Source organism: Lagenorhynchus albirostris, chromosome 11, assembly GCF_949774975.1.
Source record: "Lagenorhynchus albirostris chromosome 11, mLagAlb1.1, whole genome shotgun sequence".
Lineage (NCBI taxonomy): Eukaryota > Metazoa > Chordata > Mammalia > Artiodactyla > Delphinidae > Lagenorhynchus > Lagenorhynchus albirostris.
The window spans coordinates 62,166,984-62,183,432 of NC_083105.1; the positions used below are offsets into that span (position 1 = coordinate 62,166,984).

General features: G+C 46.1%; 1 protein-coding gene across 1 annotated transcript; it reads left to right on the top strand.

The window, feature by feature from the left end:
* Nucleotides 1-21: 21 nt before the first annotated feature.
* CSRNP2 (cysteine and serine rich nuclear protein 2) lies at nucleotides 22-15,261 on the top strand. The gene is made up of 5 exons (XM_060166221.1): nucleotides 22-265; nucleotides 4,975-5,211; nucleotides 6,502-6,761; nucleotides 9,941-10,237; nucleotides 11,800-15,261. Exons 2-5 carry the CDS (start codon nucleotides 5,061-5,063, stop codon nucleotides 12,718-12,720), a joined length of 1,629 nt encoding a protein of 542 aa, XP_060022204.1. The 5' UTR covers nucleotides 22-265; nucleotides 4,975-5,060; the 3' UTR covers nucleotides 12,721-15,261.
* The last annotated feature ends 1,188 nt before the right edge of the window (nucleotides 15,262-16,449 follow it).

The following is a 16,449-nucleotide window of genomic DNA, read 5'->3' on the forward strand; positions in this document are numbered from 1 at the left end:
ATTGTTAGCCGGAGCCGGGGCGGTTCTGGGCGGCTGCTGCCGGGGGCGCCCGAGTTGCCGGCGCCGCCCGCCCTCCGCCGCCTGCCGGCCGACCTGCCCACCCACCGTCTCTCCCCGCCCTGCCGCCTTGGGAACTCCCAGACCGTCTCCGCGGCCCCGGGACTCGCTCTCTCTTCCCTCCTTCCCACTCGGGCTAGGGCGGCGACGGCGGCGGCAGCGGGGGCGGCAGAGACCATCACAGGAGGAGGCAGCTGCGGCGGAGCCGGTAATGGGCCTGGGGGTGCGGGGCGGAGGGTGCCGCCTTGTCCTTTCTCGGGATCGGCCTCCCGGCAGCTGTGGAGGAGTGGTCAACCCAGAGCCGCGGGGATGGAGGGGTCAGAAATGAGGGAGCCACGAACGGGAGCGGTCGGCGGGGGGGGCGGGGAGCTAGGGCGCCGCTGGGAAGGGAAGGAGTCGGGAGAGGCGTGGGAGCGAGGGGCACGGAGGACGCGGGCCCGGACTGCGGGGGCAGCTTGAGTGAGACCGACGGGCGGGCTTAGAAGCCGGCAGGAATTCGGATGCGGGTTGAGTTCGGAATGGAGTGGAGATGATGTACGATGGAGGGAAGTGAAGGAAGGGGAGGGGGGAAATAGAGGAAAATGTGGGAGGAGTGGTTGGGAATTTGTGAGTAGCAGGCAGGAAGGGATGGGAAACCGGGTAGGGGCTGCAGACGATTGGAATGAGCGGGAAGGTTAGCAGGAATCAGGAAAGGTGCCCCGGAGCTGAAGGGTTCAGCGGGGGTGTCCGTTAAGGGGAACTGGTGACTTGACATGTCCTTTCAACCCAGGTTCCTGATATCTCCCATTTTTTCTGGCGTTGTGTGGGAAAACGAAAGCATCACTTTCCCTGGTTGCTAGCTTGATCTTTTTTCACAGGCCCAAACACGCAGCTGACTGCCATCCATTCCTTTTAGTGCCATGGTCTTGATTCATCCTTTTAAAGGGGTTTAGAGTGGCAGTGTGACACACAAACCGTTCTTCAGTATGAAACGTTAGAAGTTATCCCTAAGAGACACAGTGTCCCCTTGTCCTGCAGTTTTCAGTTCAAGGTAAATCCATAGTTGATTCAGATTTTCCTTTTCTTTACTGACTTTCCATTTTGCAAATGTCCAAAGCCAGGAGGATGTTGGTGTGTGCCAGATTTATAAATGACTGGGTATCCTTGAGAGTTAATGGCTCCTGCAGCATCATGCTCCATTTCTGCCACAAAGATCTCATGCCCTTCATACGATGGGAGGTTAAACATGGAAAGCCAAATTCTAACCTTGTGTCAGTGAAGGGATAAAAACCAGGGAGTGACGGATGGAGGGGGGCTTCCCTGAAATACCTAGTTTAAACAAGATGTTTTCACTTGAGCACTTTGTAAGTTCACGATCCTGGTAATCACACGGACACATGGATCCACGAAATTCATAGTATTTGAGAAGCAACTCACAGTGTTTTGTAAAAGGAGAAACAGGACCTGTCATCTTATTTAGGTTGATCCTGACACTTAGCAGCAAGCCTGCCTTCCTCTAACCCTACAGCTGGTAGCACTGACGATCTTACTAGAGATTTTTGGCCCTTGACCTTTTAGCAGGTTGGGTTTCACTTGAGTAGAGAGGCCTTCCCCTGTGAGATGTACCTTGTCTTATTTTGGACTCATTTATGAGAGAGGCTTTCATTACCTAAACTTTGTCAATACATTCTGCATCCACAAAATTGGGGGGAGGGGCAGTTCCTTTTCTGCTAGTCTCACGTATTTGGGCTTTTGTTTTTGGGGGTGGTTATAGGAATCCACATAGGCCTGAAAAGGCTTAAGTCTAATACTAAAGTACAGATATGATATAGATCTATTTTATTTGGTGCTAGCCTAAAAACTTCTATATACTATGGATCTAAATTATTTCATGTACCTTTGGGAAATGTTCAACTAGTAGAAACACTTGAGAAAAGACAGAAAGACATGTAGCTAGAAAGGGTCAGTTGACCTTTCATTTTACTGGCATAAAAGCTTTTATAGAGGTTTGCATTATTTTCTCCAAAAGCATTTGTTGTTTGAGTTCGTCATTTTGACAGTTAACTGTCAGTTATGACCTGCATTTCCAGTCTCATCGTGTTTATTTCTGTGTGGGTTTAAGTGCTTGGAGTATAACTTAGAAGTGTTTTTCTCGAACATAAGCACTGATCCTCTGCCAATGAATAAATAGTTGAGAGAAGTGGGAATGACTGACTTCTAATTGTGGTTTGAAAGGAAGTTGAATTGATGAACTGGAAAGTGGAACCCATTCTTGTTGTTGCTATTTCAGAGAAAGATTTCTTCAGGCCACAGTGGAAGTGGATGGGAGGTTTCTTGGTGCCCAGTGGACATCTTTATCTAACAAGTCAAGTTCACACCAGAGAGTTGGATGAGGAGAGCTGGGTTGAAATTTAAACTTATATTGGTTGTCAGGACAGAATCGTCGGATTTTTTTTTTTTTTTTTAAGAATGGGTTAATGGCAGAAAAAATGATGCTAACATCCTGGATAGGGTAAAGAGAGCTCAGTCAATATGGACATTATTTACATATATAGCCGTTCAGACATTTTAACGAAAATACTTTTTTTCTAGGTTTCACATCTTTTTTCTACTTTCTTACCTGCCTCTTGTCATTGCCCAGAAACCTTTACTCCAGAAGTGGAAGTGAGGAAGACGTAGAAAAAAGAGAGAAAGAGAATAGAACAAGCAGCCTGCAATCCTGGCTGCAAGAGAGTGCACAAAAAGTGACCTGAAGAGAAGGGATACCCTGAGGGTACCTGGGTTAAGACAGTGGAGAATCCTCATAGTAAAAGATGATCTTGGACCAGACCCAGCCTCCCGCAGGAAATACTCACAGGCAACCACACTACCAGAAGCAAAGGGACACCTGAACAAAGGACAGGGTGCACATTTGCTTCCAGTTGTCAATCCCCGAGTGCTTCCAGGCTGAGGAAAAAGGCACTTCCTAGTAGCAACACTAACTGGATCTTAGTTAAAACTGAAGCCAGACTTACGTCCTTTCTGAGAAGGATTTTGAGCTCAGTCTGCTTTTTCATGTGGTCGATAAGATTTTTAAGTGGGGAGGAAATATTAAATTCAGTGGTCAACATTCTTTTATTTTTTTTATTCCACCCACATATGTACTCAATAGCAAAGGTCCCCCCTCCCCCAGTAATAGAATGGAATGAGAAATTTGTTAGTTAATAGGTATCTTTAAGCCCAGCTGAAATCTTAACCCATAAAAGTCCTTGGCTGTCTCCATTCTTACCCATGTCCTAGGAATGTGACCTCTGATGGTAAGATCAGTAACCTGAAGAACAAAATTGATACTTTGGTTTCATTTTTAAATTTAATTACAGTTCTTATCTAGTGCTTGATTATTTTCTTTCTGGCCAGTTTATTTCAGGAATGTGCTTTTCTGAGACCTATGATGACAGGTTTCTTAGGTGCATCTTGTGACTTGAATGCAGAATTTTGATGAGATTTGGCTAGATAAATTAGGAAGTTCCTAAAGTACTTATTAGGTCTGGTTGACTGTGTAGAGCTGACCCAAGAGCAGGCAAATCGCTTCCAAGAGACAGTCCAGAAAAACAGCTCTGTAGCAGGCATCTCTTGACACCACAGTATATTCTGGGTAGCTGCTCTGCAGTAATGCAGCCCTGGCTTTCTGGGCAGTGTTGTTATTCCTGCTGCATAATTAGCAACTAGTGAGATCATAGTCTGGGGAGATTCTGGCATTACTGAGGCAAAAGCAGGGAGGTTTCAGATCATCACTTGTGGCTCCAGCTTTGACAGCGTTTCTGCTGAGCAGATTCATATCCTTGGGAATTTAAGTCCAAAGATGGAGGAGAAAGATTTGTACCTGGGAAATGGAATATCCCAGATTCCTTGGTTGTGTGGCAGCATGTTGAAAACACTGCCTGCCATGTCAATGCAACCAGAATAAATTGTCACTCCTTCTGCTGTTTGTTGTGCCCTTGCTGGTTTCTTTATTAGAGGGCAAAGATTGTAAAGCTACGTCTTCCTTGCACAGAGGATGATGGTAGGTCAGCTGAGCCCTATTTTATGGAGCAGTAGGCGATTGGGAAAGAGTCTGGGTTTTGAAGCCAGTGCAGATTCTAATCTTCAGTCCGTTCTTTAGAACCCAATTTGACCTTTTTAGGAGGCTGGTGAGACACTTTACATTTGTGAAGATCTGGGTAAAGCATTTCCCTGACTGCCAATGTACTTTGAAATTGAAAGCCTAGAGCAGTATTTCCCGAAGTGTGTTCCCAGGATCATTTGCCCCCCACCAAGATGCTCTAGAAACAAAGGGTTCCTTAATCATGGGTGCAAAACGCTGCATTCTATTTCCTCCCACCCTTCACCAGGTTCATTAGCATATTAAAAGCCTCTAAAAGGTCTTCCATAAGCAGTTTTCTAAAGTATTTTGACACAGCGGTTCCATTTCCATGTAAAAGCTATTAATATCTATGGAACTAGTTTATTTAATGGATACGCTTTAGGAAATGCCAGGCTATATTTCCACTAGGAATAATAATTGGATCTAGTCTAGGTTTAGGCACAGCCTAATTCTGCCTTTGATCCCCAGTCCCTCCTGCTGACCCCGTGGAGAGCTGTCCTGGGTGAGCAGAAGAGCAGCTACTGTTACCCCAGGGCTAATGAAGCCTAGAGGCCAGCCGGCTTGGAAGCAAAGGCCTTCACTCCACTGGGAAGGTGCTGCCGCTAGTCATCTCATTATCCTAAGAGTGACTGAGACTGGAGGGCTGGGGAGAGACAAAAGTAGGAGAGTGCTGGCTGGAGAGAGATGACGTTGTTTCTAGAGAGCAGACATCAGTGCTAGCTCGGGTGCTTTCTTCAGTTGGAGAGCCGTGTGTATAGACTTGGGAGGGGTCTGTCTTAGGACAGGAGTGCTGATTCCTCTTTTCCCCTGGGCAGAATCCTAATGCACCTGGCTGACTGGTGGTGAGCAGGGGCTTTGGGGCCAACGTGGTGGGTTCCCCAAGGAAACCCCTTTGAAACCAATGGATGCATTCACGGGCTCGGGTCTCAAGAGGAAGTTTGATGATGTGGATGTGGGTTCATCAGTTTCCAACTCCGATGATGAGATCTCCAGCAGTGACAGCGCTGACAGCTGCGACAGCCTCAATCCTCCCACAACTGCCAGCTTCACACGTGAGTGAGCTGCTCCCTCCCTGCCTACCTCCATGTACCCCAAGCACTGGAGCCCATTGCAGCTCTTTGAGACACCCTTTGTCCAGCTTGGGGATTTGCCCTTATTCGTAATCTCTCCCACACGTAGCTCAGCCTTGCTCTTTGGAGGACCTCATTGCTCTAATATCATAGACTTATATTAAATGTGAATTATTCTAGCTGATTTTACTTGTGCTGTGCTTTGTGAGTCCCCAGAATGGGTTGGATTAAACTGAAGAAGGAGTTGTCTAGGAGTCTACGCTTCCCCACTAGAGTCCTATAGAGTTCCACAAAATTGTAGCTCTAGCAGGACATAAATGCTTACTGCCTGGACAACTGGGGCATCTCCACACTTCTTAATTCTTATGGTTCAATTAGTTTCTTGGAAAGAACTTCGGATTCTGTAGATCGGGGGTTGTCTGTGGGCTAAATCTGGCTCACTGCCTGTTTTTGTAAATAAAGTTTTATTGGAACACAGCCACACCCAGTGTCTACGATGGCTTTTCATGCTACAGTGGCAGAATTGAGTGGTAGTTGGCAACAGAGACCTCATGGCTTGCAAAGCCTAAAATATTTACTACCTGGACCTTTACAGAAGAAGTTTGCCATCTCCTGCTATAGAGCAACACTATCCAGGGGGTGTTGCCTGGTCGTCTAGTGGTTAGGATTCGGCATTTTCACTGCTGTGGCCCGGGTTCAGTCCCTGGTCAGGGAACTGAGATCCCGCAAGCCATGTGGTGCGGCCAAAACAACAACAAAACACCATCCAAAAGAATGTTCTGTTATAGAAATGTTCTATATCTGCACTGTCCAGTATGACAGCCATTAGCCACATGTGGCCATTGAGCACTTGAGTTGTGATTAGTGTAACGGAGGAGCTAAATTTTAAGGTTTATTTCACTTTAATTAATTTAAATTGCCCACATGTGGCTAGTAGCTGCTGTATTGGACAGTGAAGCTATGTAGATTGTTACATCCTGAAAAGATTACCTAGAGATTCTCTTCCCAGCTGATGTCTAAAAATAGATTTTGTGATCATCTGTTTGGGTGAAGTCAGTCTGGAGGCAGTGGTATGGACCAGCAGATGGTCAAGGTCCCTTCCCACTGTGCTTTTAAGATTTGAAAATTAGGAAGGTCTCTAGACCTTCTAAAAGTGCTCCTACAGGGAGCACTTTTGGAGAAGAGTTGAGAGCCTAGATGAATGAGAAAGAATGAGGTCCCCAAACAGGCCATCTCTGGGTTAAAAGTTTTCTTTCTGTGCTCCCTTCTCAGCCACATCCATCCTGAAGCGGCAGAAGCAGCTGCGGAGGAAGAATGTGCGCTTTGACCAGGTGACTGTGTACTACTTTGCCCGGCGCCAGGGTTTCACCAGCGTGCCCAGCCAGGGCGGCAGCTCTCTGGGCATGGCCCAGCGCCATAACTCTGTACGCAGCTACACGCTCTGTGAGTTTGCTCAGGAGCAGGAGGTGAACCATCGGGAGATTCTCCGTGAACACCTGAAGGAGGAGAAGCTCCACGCCAAGAAGATGAAGGTGCCTAAGGGGTCTAGGGTCTGGTACTTCCCATGTGCCAAGATAAAGCAGGAAACCGTCTAGGTCTATCATGTGGTATTTTTGTTTTGTTTCGGTTTTGGACTGTTGCCTTTGGTACATAGAGATTCCGTATCTTTCTAGTGAGAAATCTCAGATTTGGATTCAAATCTCAGTCTGAGATGCCATTCTTTTTGTCTCTGGTAGGGAGTCTAGCAGAGATAGCAAAATGGCTTCCCTAGAATTCTCTATTCTCACCCGCTCTGCAAGTGTTTTTAAAGTTTAAGGTGTGAATACCTGAAGGTATTCAAGTCTGCCACCCCTGGACCCTGAGGAAGCAGTGTTTCAGTTTCTCGTCAGATGATTGTCCATTGGCCTGATGCACAGAACAGGTTTGGGGTCTTTTACATCCTCTGAAAGGATCCTGCTGATTCTGTAACTCCCATTGCTAGATGATAGTTTTTCGGGTATAAACAATAGCATTACCAAATAGTTATTTCGATCTGTTTACTACTGGGCCTGCAGTCTGATGCCACACCAGCTCTTCAAGTTTAGGAGGAGAACAGGGCTGGAAGACCCATCTCAGATGGCTCTTTATAGCTACACATTTGCTCTCGGCACTGCTTGGCACTCCACAGCCATAGTTTCCACCAGTCTGCAAAAATTGCCCCCAGAGTTCCTAGTTCCAAATTTGGAGAACACTGCTTCAGGCCTGGCCAAGTTCTTCTGGGCTCAAAGTATGCGGACCCACATTAAAACAGGTGGCTGCATTATTTCCAGGGTTGTGGGTGAAATCCTAATGAGACACACCAGAATGTGGTAGGGTTGGAGAACTGGTGGCAGAGGATGTATGTGAACCAGATCTCGCTGCTCTCTCCCTTTGAGAGCTCTATGTCTGCTGCCCGAAGTCTACGCCTAAAGACTTAACACCTGTTTTTCTAACTAGAAGGACATTCAGGCTTCCCTTTCTTCTGTCTGAGGAATTCCGTCACTGACCCTATCACCTTCCTGCTGCTATAGCAACAGGTGGGCAGATAAACACTCTTCTTATCATTTGTAATGAAGGTTTTCTTCCTATTCCCTAAGAAGAAACATTTCCCCTAAATCTGGTAGAGGGATGACATGTCAAAGCAGACACCCTGTTCTGTGTCCTCCCTTGTAGGAGGTCTAGGGACAAAGCCAGGCAAACTTGAGACTGAGAAACAGGACTGCTACTTATTAAGCAGATTTAGTGAGCAGCACAATGGTGGCATCTAATACATCTTCTATGTCGAGAGAACACCCTTACTTTGCTCCACTTTACTCTTTTCTTAGAAATTTTTCCTTCCTTAGCACTCTATAGGGGAGGCAGTTGGTCTCAAAAAATATACATTTTGCCTCTCCCATATGCCATCTAATATTTGTTTTCCCTTTGGACTTCCACCTCCTCCAAAAAAAAGCTGCTGCTGCTTTGCATCAGTATTAGTACCTATCATTTTTCTAATATTTTATTACTTTTTTTGGCCTTTTATCCATATGGAATTCATTATTATGAATAGTATGAATTGGGAATCTAACTTACTTTTTTTTCAAAAGAATATACAGTTGTCCCAATACCGTTTAATGACTAGAAGAGTCTTTTCCTTACTGATTTGAAATGCCACCTCTGTTAGAATATATTAAATTCTCATATCTACATGGGTTTCTTTCTATTGCATGTCTCATCTCTTTCCTTTGAGAGGATAGCAAGGAGGGAGGGTGCTTCGGAGGAGGCCAACCCTGGTGAAACAGGCAGGAGCAATGCTAAAGTCTGTGGAAAGGCCCCTCGTAGTTGGCCTGCCTGGGACAGAAATAATAGTCTAGGGGATCCCCAGAAGCACCACTTTATTTCTCTCATTTCTCTTATCATCTCCCCCCAAACAAACAAACAAACAAAACAGGTGTATGCCTTACTAGCCAGGTCTCTTGCATCACATCTCTCCCAGGAGTTGTTCCTTTACCAGCACTTTTTTGGCTGGCTGATGAAAAAGCCAAACCTGCCAAAAGCTTGGCTTTTATCCTGCTAGTACCTTCCAGAGCCCTGGGGATTGTGAGGCCTCGTTTTCTTTACCTGAATTCTCTAGTGAGTTTTCAAAACTCATTCAGCCACAGATTGTCTTCAGCCTGTCCTTCCACTAAGATCCCCTTTCCTGGCTCTCTGTCCTTCTTATCCAGAGAACCCAGATTTCTGCCTGCAGAGAGTACACTCAGTATCATGTATGCCACCCTGCCTCACACACAGACTTTTTTTGAAACCAAATAAAAAAGGATTAGGAAGGAGAAAGAGGGAATTCCCTGGTGGTTAGGACTTGGTGCTTTGACTGCCGAGGGCCCAGGTTCAGTCCCTGGTTGAGGAACTAAGATCCCACAAGCCACGCGGCACGGCCCAAAAAAAAGAAAGGAGAAAGAATATATTTCTTCTAGGCGTGGCTTGGAAGTGAGGGCTTTCTTGACAGCCATTAATAACTTCCTCATTTTTTTTCTCCTCCACATAAAATGAAGCTCTTCTGTGTATGCACAGATAATTATTCACACTGTGGGGATTCAGGTTCATTGACAAAGACTGGTAGGTAGTCTTGTGCTATACTTTAATGTACTCTTCTTCCCACAGTGTGGTTTGGGGTCCTTTAGGGTGCAAACTGAAGGGTGTTTTGCAAGGTTGTTTACATCCAAGGAACATACAGCCATTGAAATACCTTCTCTTCTTCCGTGTATGAGAAGGCAGGTTAGCCGAAGCTAAGGGACACAAGCCTGGGAATGGAGGGTATATTTGTGGGAAAAGATCATCTTCTGGGAGGGAAGGTGAGACAGAGGTTTTACGAAGCGTTGATCCAGAAAGGTGATGTCCCTTGTGTTGACGGGCTGGTGTTAGAGCTGCACAGGCTTCCTGTCTTCCTGCTCTAGAACTGTTCTCTTCACCGACTCTATCCTGTACGGTAGCCACCAGCCATACTAGTGGCTGTTTATACGTAATTAAAATTAAATAAAGGTAAAAGTTCAGTTTCTCAGTTGCACTAGCCCCATTTATAGTGCTCGGTAGCCACACGTGCATCGGGATGGGCGGCACGATTATCTCCGTCACGGCAGAAAGTTCCCTTGGCCCAAGCTGCTCTAGGTGCACCCGGTGGGAAGGCTCCTGCTGATAGTGCTCTGTCTCTTGGCAGCTGACCAAGAACGGGACAGTGGAGTCGGTGGAGGCCGACTGCCTGACATTGGATGATGTTTCAGATGAAGATATTGACGTGGAAAACGTGGAGGTGGATGATTACTTCTTCCTGCAGCCTCTGCCCACCAAACGGCGACGGGCCCTGCTGAGGGCTTCTGGGGTCCACCGCATCGATGCTGAAGAGAAGCAAGAACTTCGAGCCATCCGACTGTCACGGGAAGAGTGTGGTTGTGACTGTCGACTGTATTGTGACCCGGAAGCGTGTGCCTGTAGCCAGGCTGGGATTAAATGCCAGGTCGGTCCACATTTTGCTGTGATAGTATATCCACCCTAGAGTCAGGGGTGTCTAGTGTGGGTGCCAGTGAATGTGGGAGATGCCCACGCACAGGTGAACACTTCAGTTCTACAGCCCTCCTCCACCAACAAAGAAAACAAGTATGACGGGATTCTTAGGCTGTGGAGATAGCAATGATCTTTTTTTTTCTGTGTATCTCACTTCAGAGGTGATAAGCAGCAGTTGCTGGCACATGGAGGAACGGGGGTTAGTGAGTTTAATATTTAATAGCTGTCCTTGAATGTGGACTGATTCCTTGAGGTAAGTGGAAGCAGAGAACTGAGGTAGGCCTTTAGATTTTATCCTACAAACACTTATTCACAGTACCTCTACTCCAATTTTGTAAAAATCAGAATAGTCTTCAGAATCTAATTCAGGATCAGATTTGGGCTTAAATCCATAGTGTCCTAAGAGATAGAAAGCGTCATCCCCCAGAGGGCCTTCTGACAAGGGACAGTTTGGAAGACACATCTCAACTGAAAATGGCAGTACCATCCCAAAGAATGACATTTATCTGGAACCTGTATACTGAGGCTGTGGTGCTGAGTCCTTGTGGTTGGAGTTATCTTAACCTTTTCTTTCTTATTTTCAGGTTGGTATCAGATAGCTATAGCAGGTCCGACCAGATAATGCTTTTCAGACTGAGTCCTGTAATGAATCACTCTGTTACACACAGACCTGAGGACAGTCCTAAGAAATGGATTGTTCCTAAGAACTGGAAGGGAGAGTTCTAGAAGCTGATTTCATAGGAAGACACTGTATTTGTACAGAAGACTTATTTGTCTTCTCACATTTTTAATTTTATTTTTGCTACGTATGGGGTGTTTTCATTTGGGGGATTCAAAAGGGAGATAAGGAGGTAGAAAGCATCTCCTTTCCAGATATCCCTGGTGTAGAAGTTAATTATCTTGATAACTACTTCCAAACCAAGCTGGCCAACCATCAAGGGAAAATGAAGCAGGTAGTGAAAAGCTGGTCATTATTTTGTTTAAACCTTCAGTATAGCACCTTGGCAAAGGCACCTTTGCCTAGTTTCCCCATTATGTATTGCTTTGGACTAGCGAGATCTTCTACCTCCTTTCCCATCCCTGTCATCAAAGAACACAGTAGGCTTGGGCCCTGGCCTTTTGTTTTCTTAATAAAGTAGGTAGGTTCTGGAAAAGTCTCTGAGGCATACACATTTCTTTTCTCTGTGAACTGTCAGCTTTCAGAGAGGTATCCCTGGTCTTTTGACTGGAAGGGCCCTTTCACGTGATCTTTGTCTTCTTTTTATTTAGAAGAGGAAACAAAGCCCTACAGAGAGAAATGACTTTCTTGAGGTCACACTACTAATTAGTGGCTGCGCTAGAGTGGAAAGGCAGGTGGTCTGATAACTCCCATCTAGTGCTCTGGTAGCTCACGCTGCAGCTTGTGTTTTGAATTGGTTGTTTCTCTTGTAAGAGGACCTCAAACCCTGACTCCCTGTGTTCGCCAGCTAACGTCTCGTATCTCATCTGGCCTCAACCTCCTTGTCCCCTCCTCAGGTGGATCGCATGTCCTTTCCATGTGGCTGCTCCCGGGACGGCTGTGGGAACATGGCTGGGCGCATTGAATTCAACCCAATCCGGGTCCGGACTCATTACCTCCACACCATCATGAAGCTGGAGCTGGAGAGCAAGCGGCAGGTGAGCCGCCTGCCAGCCCCAGACGAGGAGCCCTCCCCCGCTGCCAGCTGCAGCCTGGCGGCAGCACAGGGCTCAGAGACACAGGACTTCCAGGAGTTCATCGCTGAGAATGAGACGGCGGTGCTGCACCTGCAGAGTGCGGAGGAGCTGGAGCGGCTCCAGGCGGAGGAGGACCCGAGCGGCTCCAGTGCCAGCCTGGACTCCAGCATGGAGAGCCTGGGCGTGTGCATCCTGGAGGAGCCCCTGGCTGTTCCCGAAGAGCTGTGCCCGGGCCTGACAGCCCCCATCCTCATCCAGGCTCAGCTGCCCCCAGGCTCCTCCGTGCTGTGTTTTGCCGAGAACTCAGACCAGCCAACTGCCTCAGCCGTGAACAACCCATCCTACTTGAACAGTGGGCCCCTGGTCTACTACCAGGTGGAGCAGAGGCCAGTCCTGGGGGTGAAAGGAGAGCCTGGTACGGAAGAAGTCCCGCCCTCGTTCCCCAAGGAGAAGGATCTGAGTGTCTTCTCTCTCCCGGTTACCTCACTGGTGGCTTGTGGCCCCACAGACCCGGCTGCCCTCTGTAAGTCAGAGGTGGGGAAAACATCCACTCTAGAAGCTCTAGTGCCCGAAGATCGTAACCCCGAGGAGCCTGAGGATGAAGACTTCCGCCCCTCTTGGTGCCCCTCAAACCTCCCCTTGCGCACGGACAACGAAGAGGGCTGTGTGGTGGAGACCGCACGGCAGAACGAGGACCGGCCCCCTGAAGAGCCTTCCCTGGAGCTCCCTCTGGCAGTGTGACACAGGGATGGAGATTATGCCTCTTACCCATTCTCTATTTATTCCCTTATTTTATCTAACACCATTTCAAAAACAAAACTGTAGAAGCAGCTGCTGCTCCCATGTTATTTTATTGGGGTCTTTGGGGAACGGGTAGGAAAGGATTGTCTGTACAAGTATTTTTTACAGGGCCAACAGAACCAAGGAGACCAGCCTCAGCTCGATCTGGGGATAGAGTCTTGGGGCAGAGGAGGCTGCATACTGAGCTTTCTGGGCCGTTGGAACCGCACTACGATCTCACAGGAGAAGCTGGGTAATTCAAACAGCTGTTCACGTAGGGACCAGAACACAACAATTGGAACAGCATGACAGAGCCCCTTCCCTCTCCTGAGCTCCAGGCGGGGAACAAGCTCATTTTCCTCAGTGGTTACTCTGATATCCCACTTTGGTGTATCATAATAATACAGTTGGAATCAGCTGGTTGAGTCTAGAGAGGAGGGGGTGAAAGGGTCTCTGCTTCTGTACAAAACATCCAGGATCTATATAAATTTAACCTGCGTTCCCTGGGCCCTTATTTGGTAAATAAGTTAATATTTGACATATTTGGTGTTCTCTGACCTGTTCCCCACACTGGGGATTCCTGGTCTTAACTTGAATTGTTTCTTTCACATGTTCTTAGGTACTAGAGTTAAACTGGTCTTGTTTTTTTTACCCCTCTGTCCTTTTTCCTTTGCAGGGAAAGAGCTAGGTTGGCTGGGGATGTGGCATCGAGAGCCTGAGTCCTCTGTATACGTCTAACCCCAGCTCCGTCGGGCAGCTTTAGTCTGGGGCTCACACGTCCCACGGGAGGCCTATGTAGAGCATTAACCTGTGCCCAAAGGAGGCAGCAGGAACAGGCTGCTGTCTAGAAAGATGACTTTTTGCCATGCTTGCTTTTTCACCCAGGTTGTCCCCCCTACCCCAATTTGAGCTTTAAAGGAATGTAGAATGTGGCAAGTTCACCAACTAGTTTTTGTTTCCTTTTTGTATCTGCCCTCATGGTCCCTCTTGGATATACAGGGTTAGAGTTCTTATACTGTATTCTTATACTGTTCACCCCCAATAACTGCAAATGCTTATTGGATCCCTCCCATCTCGATATATAAAGATTGGAGGCCAAACCAGTTCTTAAATGCTACATACAACTTCCAGGTTCTGAAGAAGTCAGGTTCTGACTGTAACCTTTGAGGTCTAGAGTGGGACTCACATTCAGTTTGTACCTGAATTAGGGGGGGATACGGTTCCTGTTCTCTTATGTCCTGCTTACGTTCCTGGATGTCCTCCATTGACCACCACTGAATTCTTTTTACTAGCAAAGTTACCTTTGCCTGTTTTATTTCATTCTCTTTTTTATGGCCTCTGTTTGAAGAGGGAGGCAGTAGGGAGCAAAACACTCTTTAGCATCCTTTACACCATGCTTCATTACTGCTATGGTTTATTAACCAGAAAAAAAAAAGTAAAAAACTTTTTTTTTTTTTGCTGGAGGAGCTAACTGTTCCTACTTCTCTTGCTCATAAAGCCTTTTCTTGTGGGATCTTAAGGCCCTGGTGTCTGAAAGCAACCTTCACATACATCGCAGCAGCATTTCACCTATCAAACCTAAACTGAGCCTGAAAGACCTAGTATTTAACACAGTTACATCTTTTAACGCATTCTGCCTCTCCTGTTCATTCCTGTTTTTGTTGGGTTTTACATTTGCAGGGGAGTTAATAAGTCATAGGCCCTTATCTCTCCCCATTCTCTAGTCTCGAAATGGAGTTGAGAGTCTGAAGTACCTGAGATCTAGGTGCTATCCCGAACTGAGCTACACTCTGCCACCTTAGACTGGTCCCCTCAGATATAAGACTGAAGTTTAATTGGGAATTTGGAGAAAAATCTTTCTATAAGTTTGTGTTGGAAGGTGAAGGTGAGCGTTGTACATTCCCTCCTTAGGAAGGCTCCAGCCTAAGCTAGGGAGTGGATTTCACCTGTTCAGTAAGACACACATTTGGGTTCAAACCAAGAATTTGCATCTAACTAGACTCATTGCCAACCTCCAAGATAATTTGATTTTTCCGAAAAACTAGTTTAATATAAGTCCATCCCTTCATTAACTCTGCAATTCTGACTCACCTATCCCAAGCTTTTAAATGCTAAATATTAACGTTTAGCATTAACTGTCTTGTCAAGCAAAGGGCCTCTTCTACAAACCTGATCCATCTCGTTTCTGGTGCTACCTGAGTTGGACAGAATTATAGTTCATGGTTGCTAGAAAGGCTAGGCCTCTGATCACAGAGGCAGAGAGCTTCAGTCCTGCTTAGTCTAGGCCTAGATGAAAAAATGATTATTACAACGCTTAATTATTTTCCAATTTCCTTTCTCACATACTGTACGCAGGTAGTATTTCAATGTGAATCCAAAGCTTGTCTGGTTCTCTGAAAAAAAAAATTTTTTTTTTTTTTGCCTTTTAGGTCCTTTACATTGTGATAATGCTGTATTTAAAGAGAATATTTAAATGTAATATTAAAGAAATATCCAAAAGAATGGTGTGTTATTCTTTATCTTGGCAGACCACAAGTCAGTTACTTGTTAGAGAAAAGATGCTTCTCTAGCATTGTATATAAAACCAATTAGGTCAGTTAAGGATTAATGTTAACAATAGGAATGTTTTATGGTGGAAAAATAGAACATTCTTTGGAGCATCAAGAGCTTGACTTGCATCATATGCCCTAACATACCTTTTCAGCTGAAGCAGGCCTTGATCTGCCCTGCTGGAGCTTTTCCCTCCTCAGTCCCTACCCTTGGGGCCCACTTTGTAATTCCATTACTTTACACACACACACACACATATATATATATATGAAATTCTCTATTCCTGGTTACCATCTTAAAATCCAGCAAGAGGATCAACTTCAAATTAGCTCCTTTGTCATTTCCATCCCATCAGAAGGTTCTATTCCAACCAGTTATCTTCCCATTAGTTAGCTTATGTCAGTCAGTCTTGTAAAAGGAGCCTTAGTAAAATGATTAGGGTATGCATAAGTAATTTCCAGCAACTGGTTGCAGGCAGTCTTTACTTGAGCTTAAAAACAGTGCTTCATGCGTTTACAATAAGTTACTACAGGTCACTGATGCACACAGACAAAAGCTGAACCCAACTTACTATCTCAAAGTAGACCTCTCCTGGTCTCTGGGGCTGGGCAGTAATTAGTACCTTACAGGATTGATCCACGGCCCAAAGGCGGCCCCTGTCAGCTACAGTTGGATCGCTGCAACACAGTGGAAGTAGCAAAGCGTTTAAGATCCACAGGGGCTGTAGCCCAGTCCAGAAGTTAAGAGAGGGAGGGGAAGGCTGTAAACACTTGATTCAAGAAGAGCTTGTATTTTCTTTTATCTTTCCATTAGAATGTTCCCATAAGTTATTTACTTAAAAAAAAAAAAAGTTAAGGTGCTCAAAGGATTTGAAAAAAAGGGAAGTGGTTAGCCCTGTGAGGGAAACAAAAAATAAAAATCCCTATTTTTGGTCATATCAAAGTGCTGACGGAGGCATCAAAGTACATGCATGGATATAAAGGCTCCAGTTTAAGTAGTGCTGTTCCCCTCATCAGCCAGAAACTGTCTTGAACAAAAACAGCTGTAACGGGGCTTCCCTGGTGGCGCAGTGGTTGAGAGTCCACCTGCTGACGCAGGGGACACAGGTTCGTGCCCCGGTCCGGGAAGATCCCACATGCC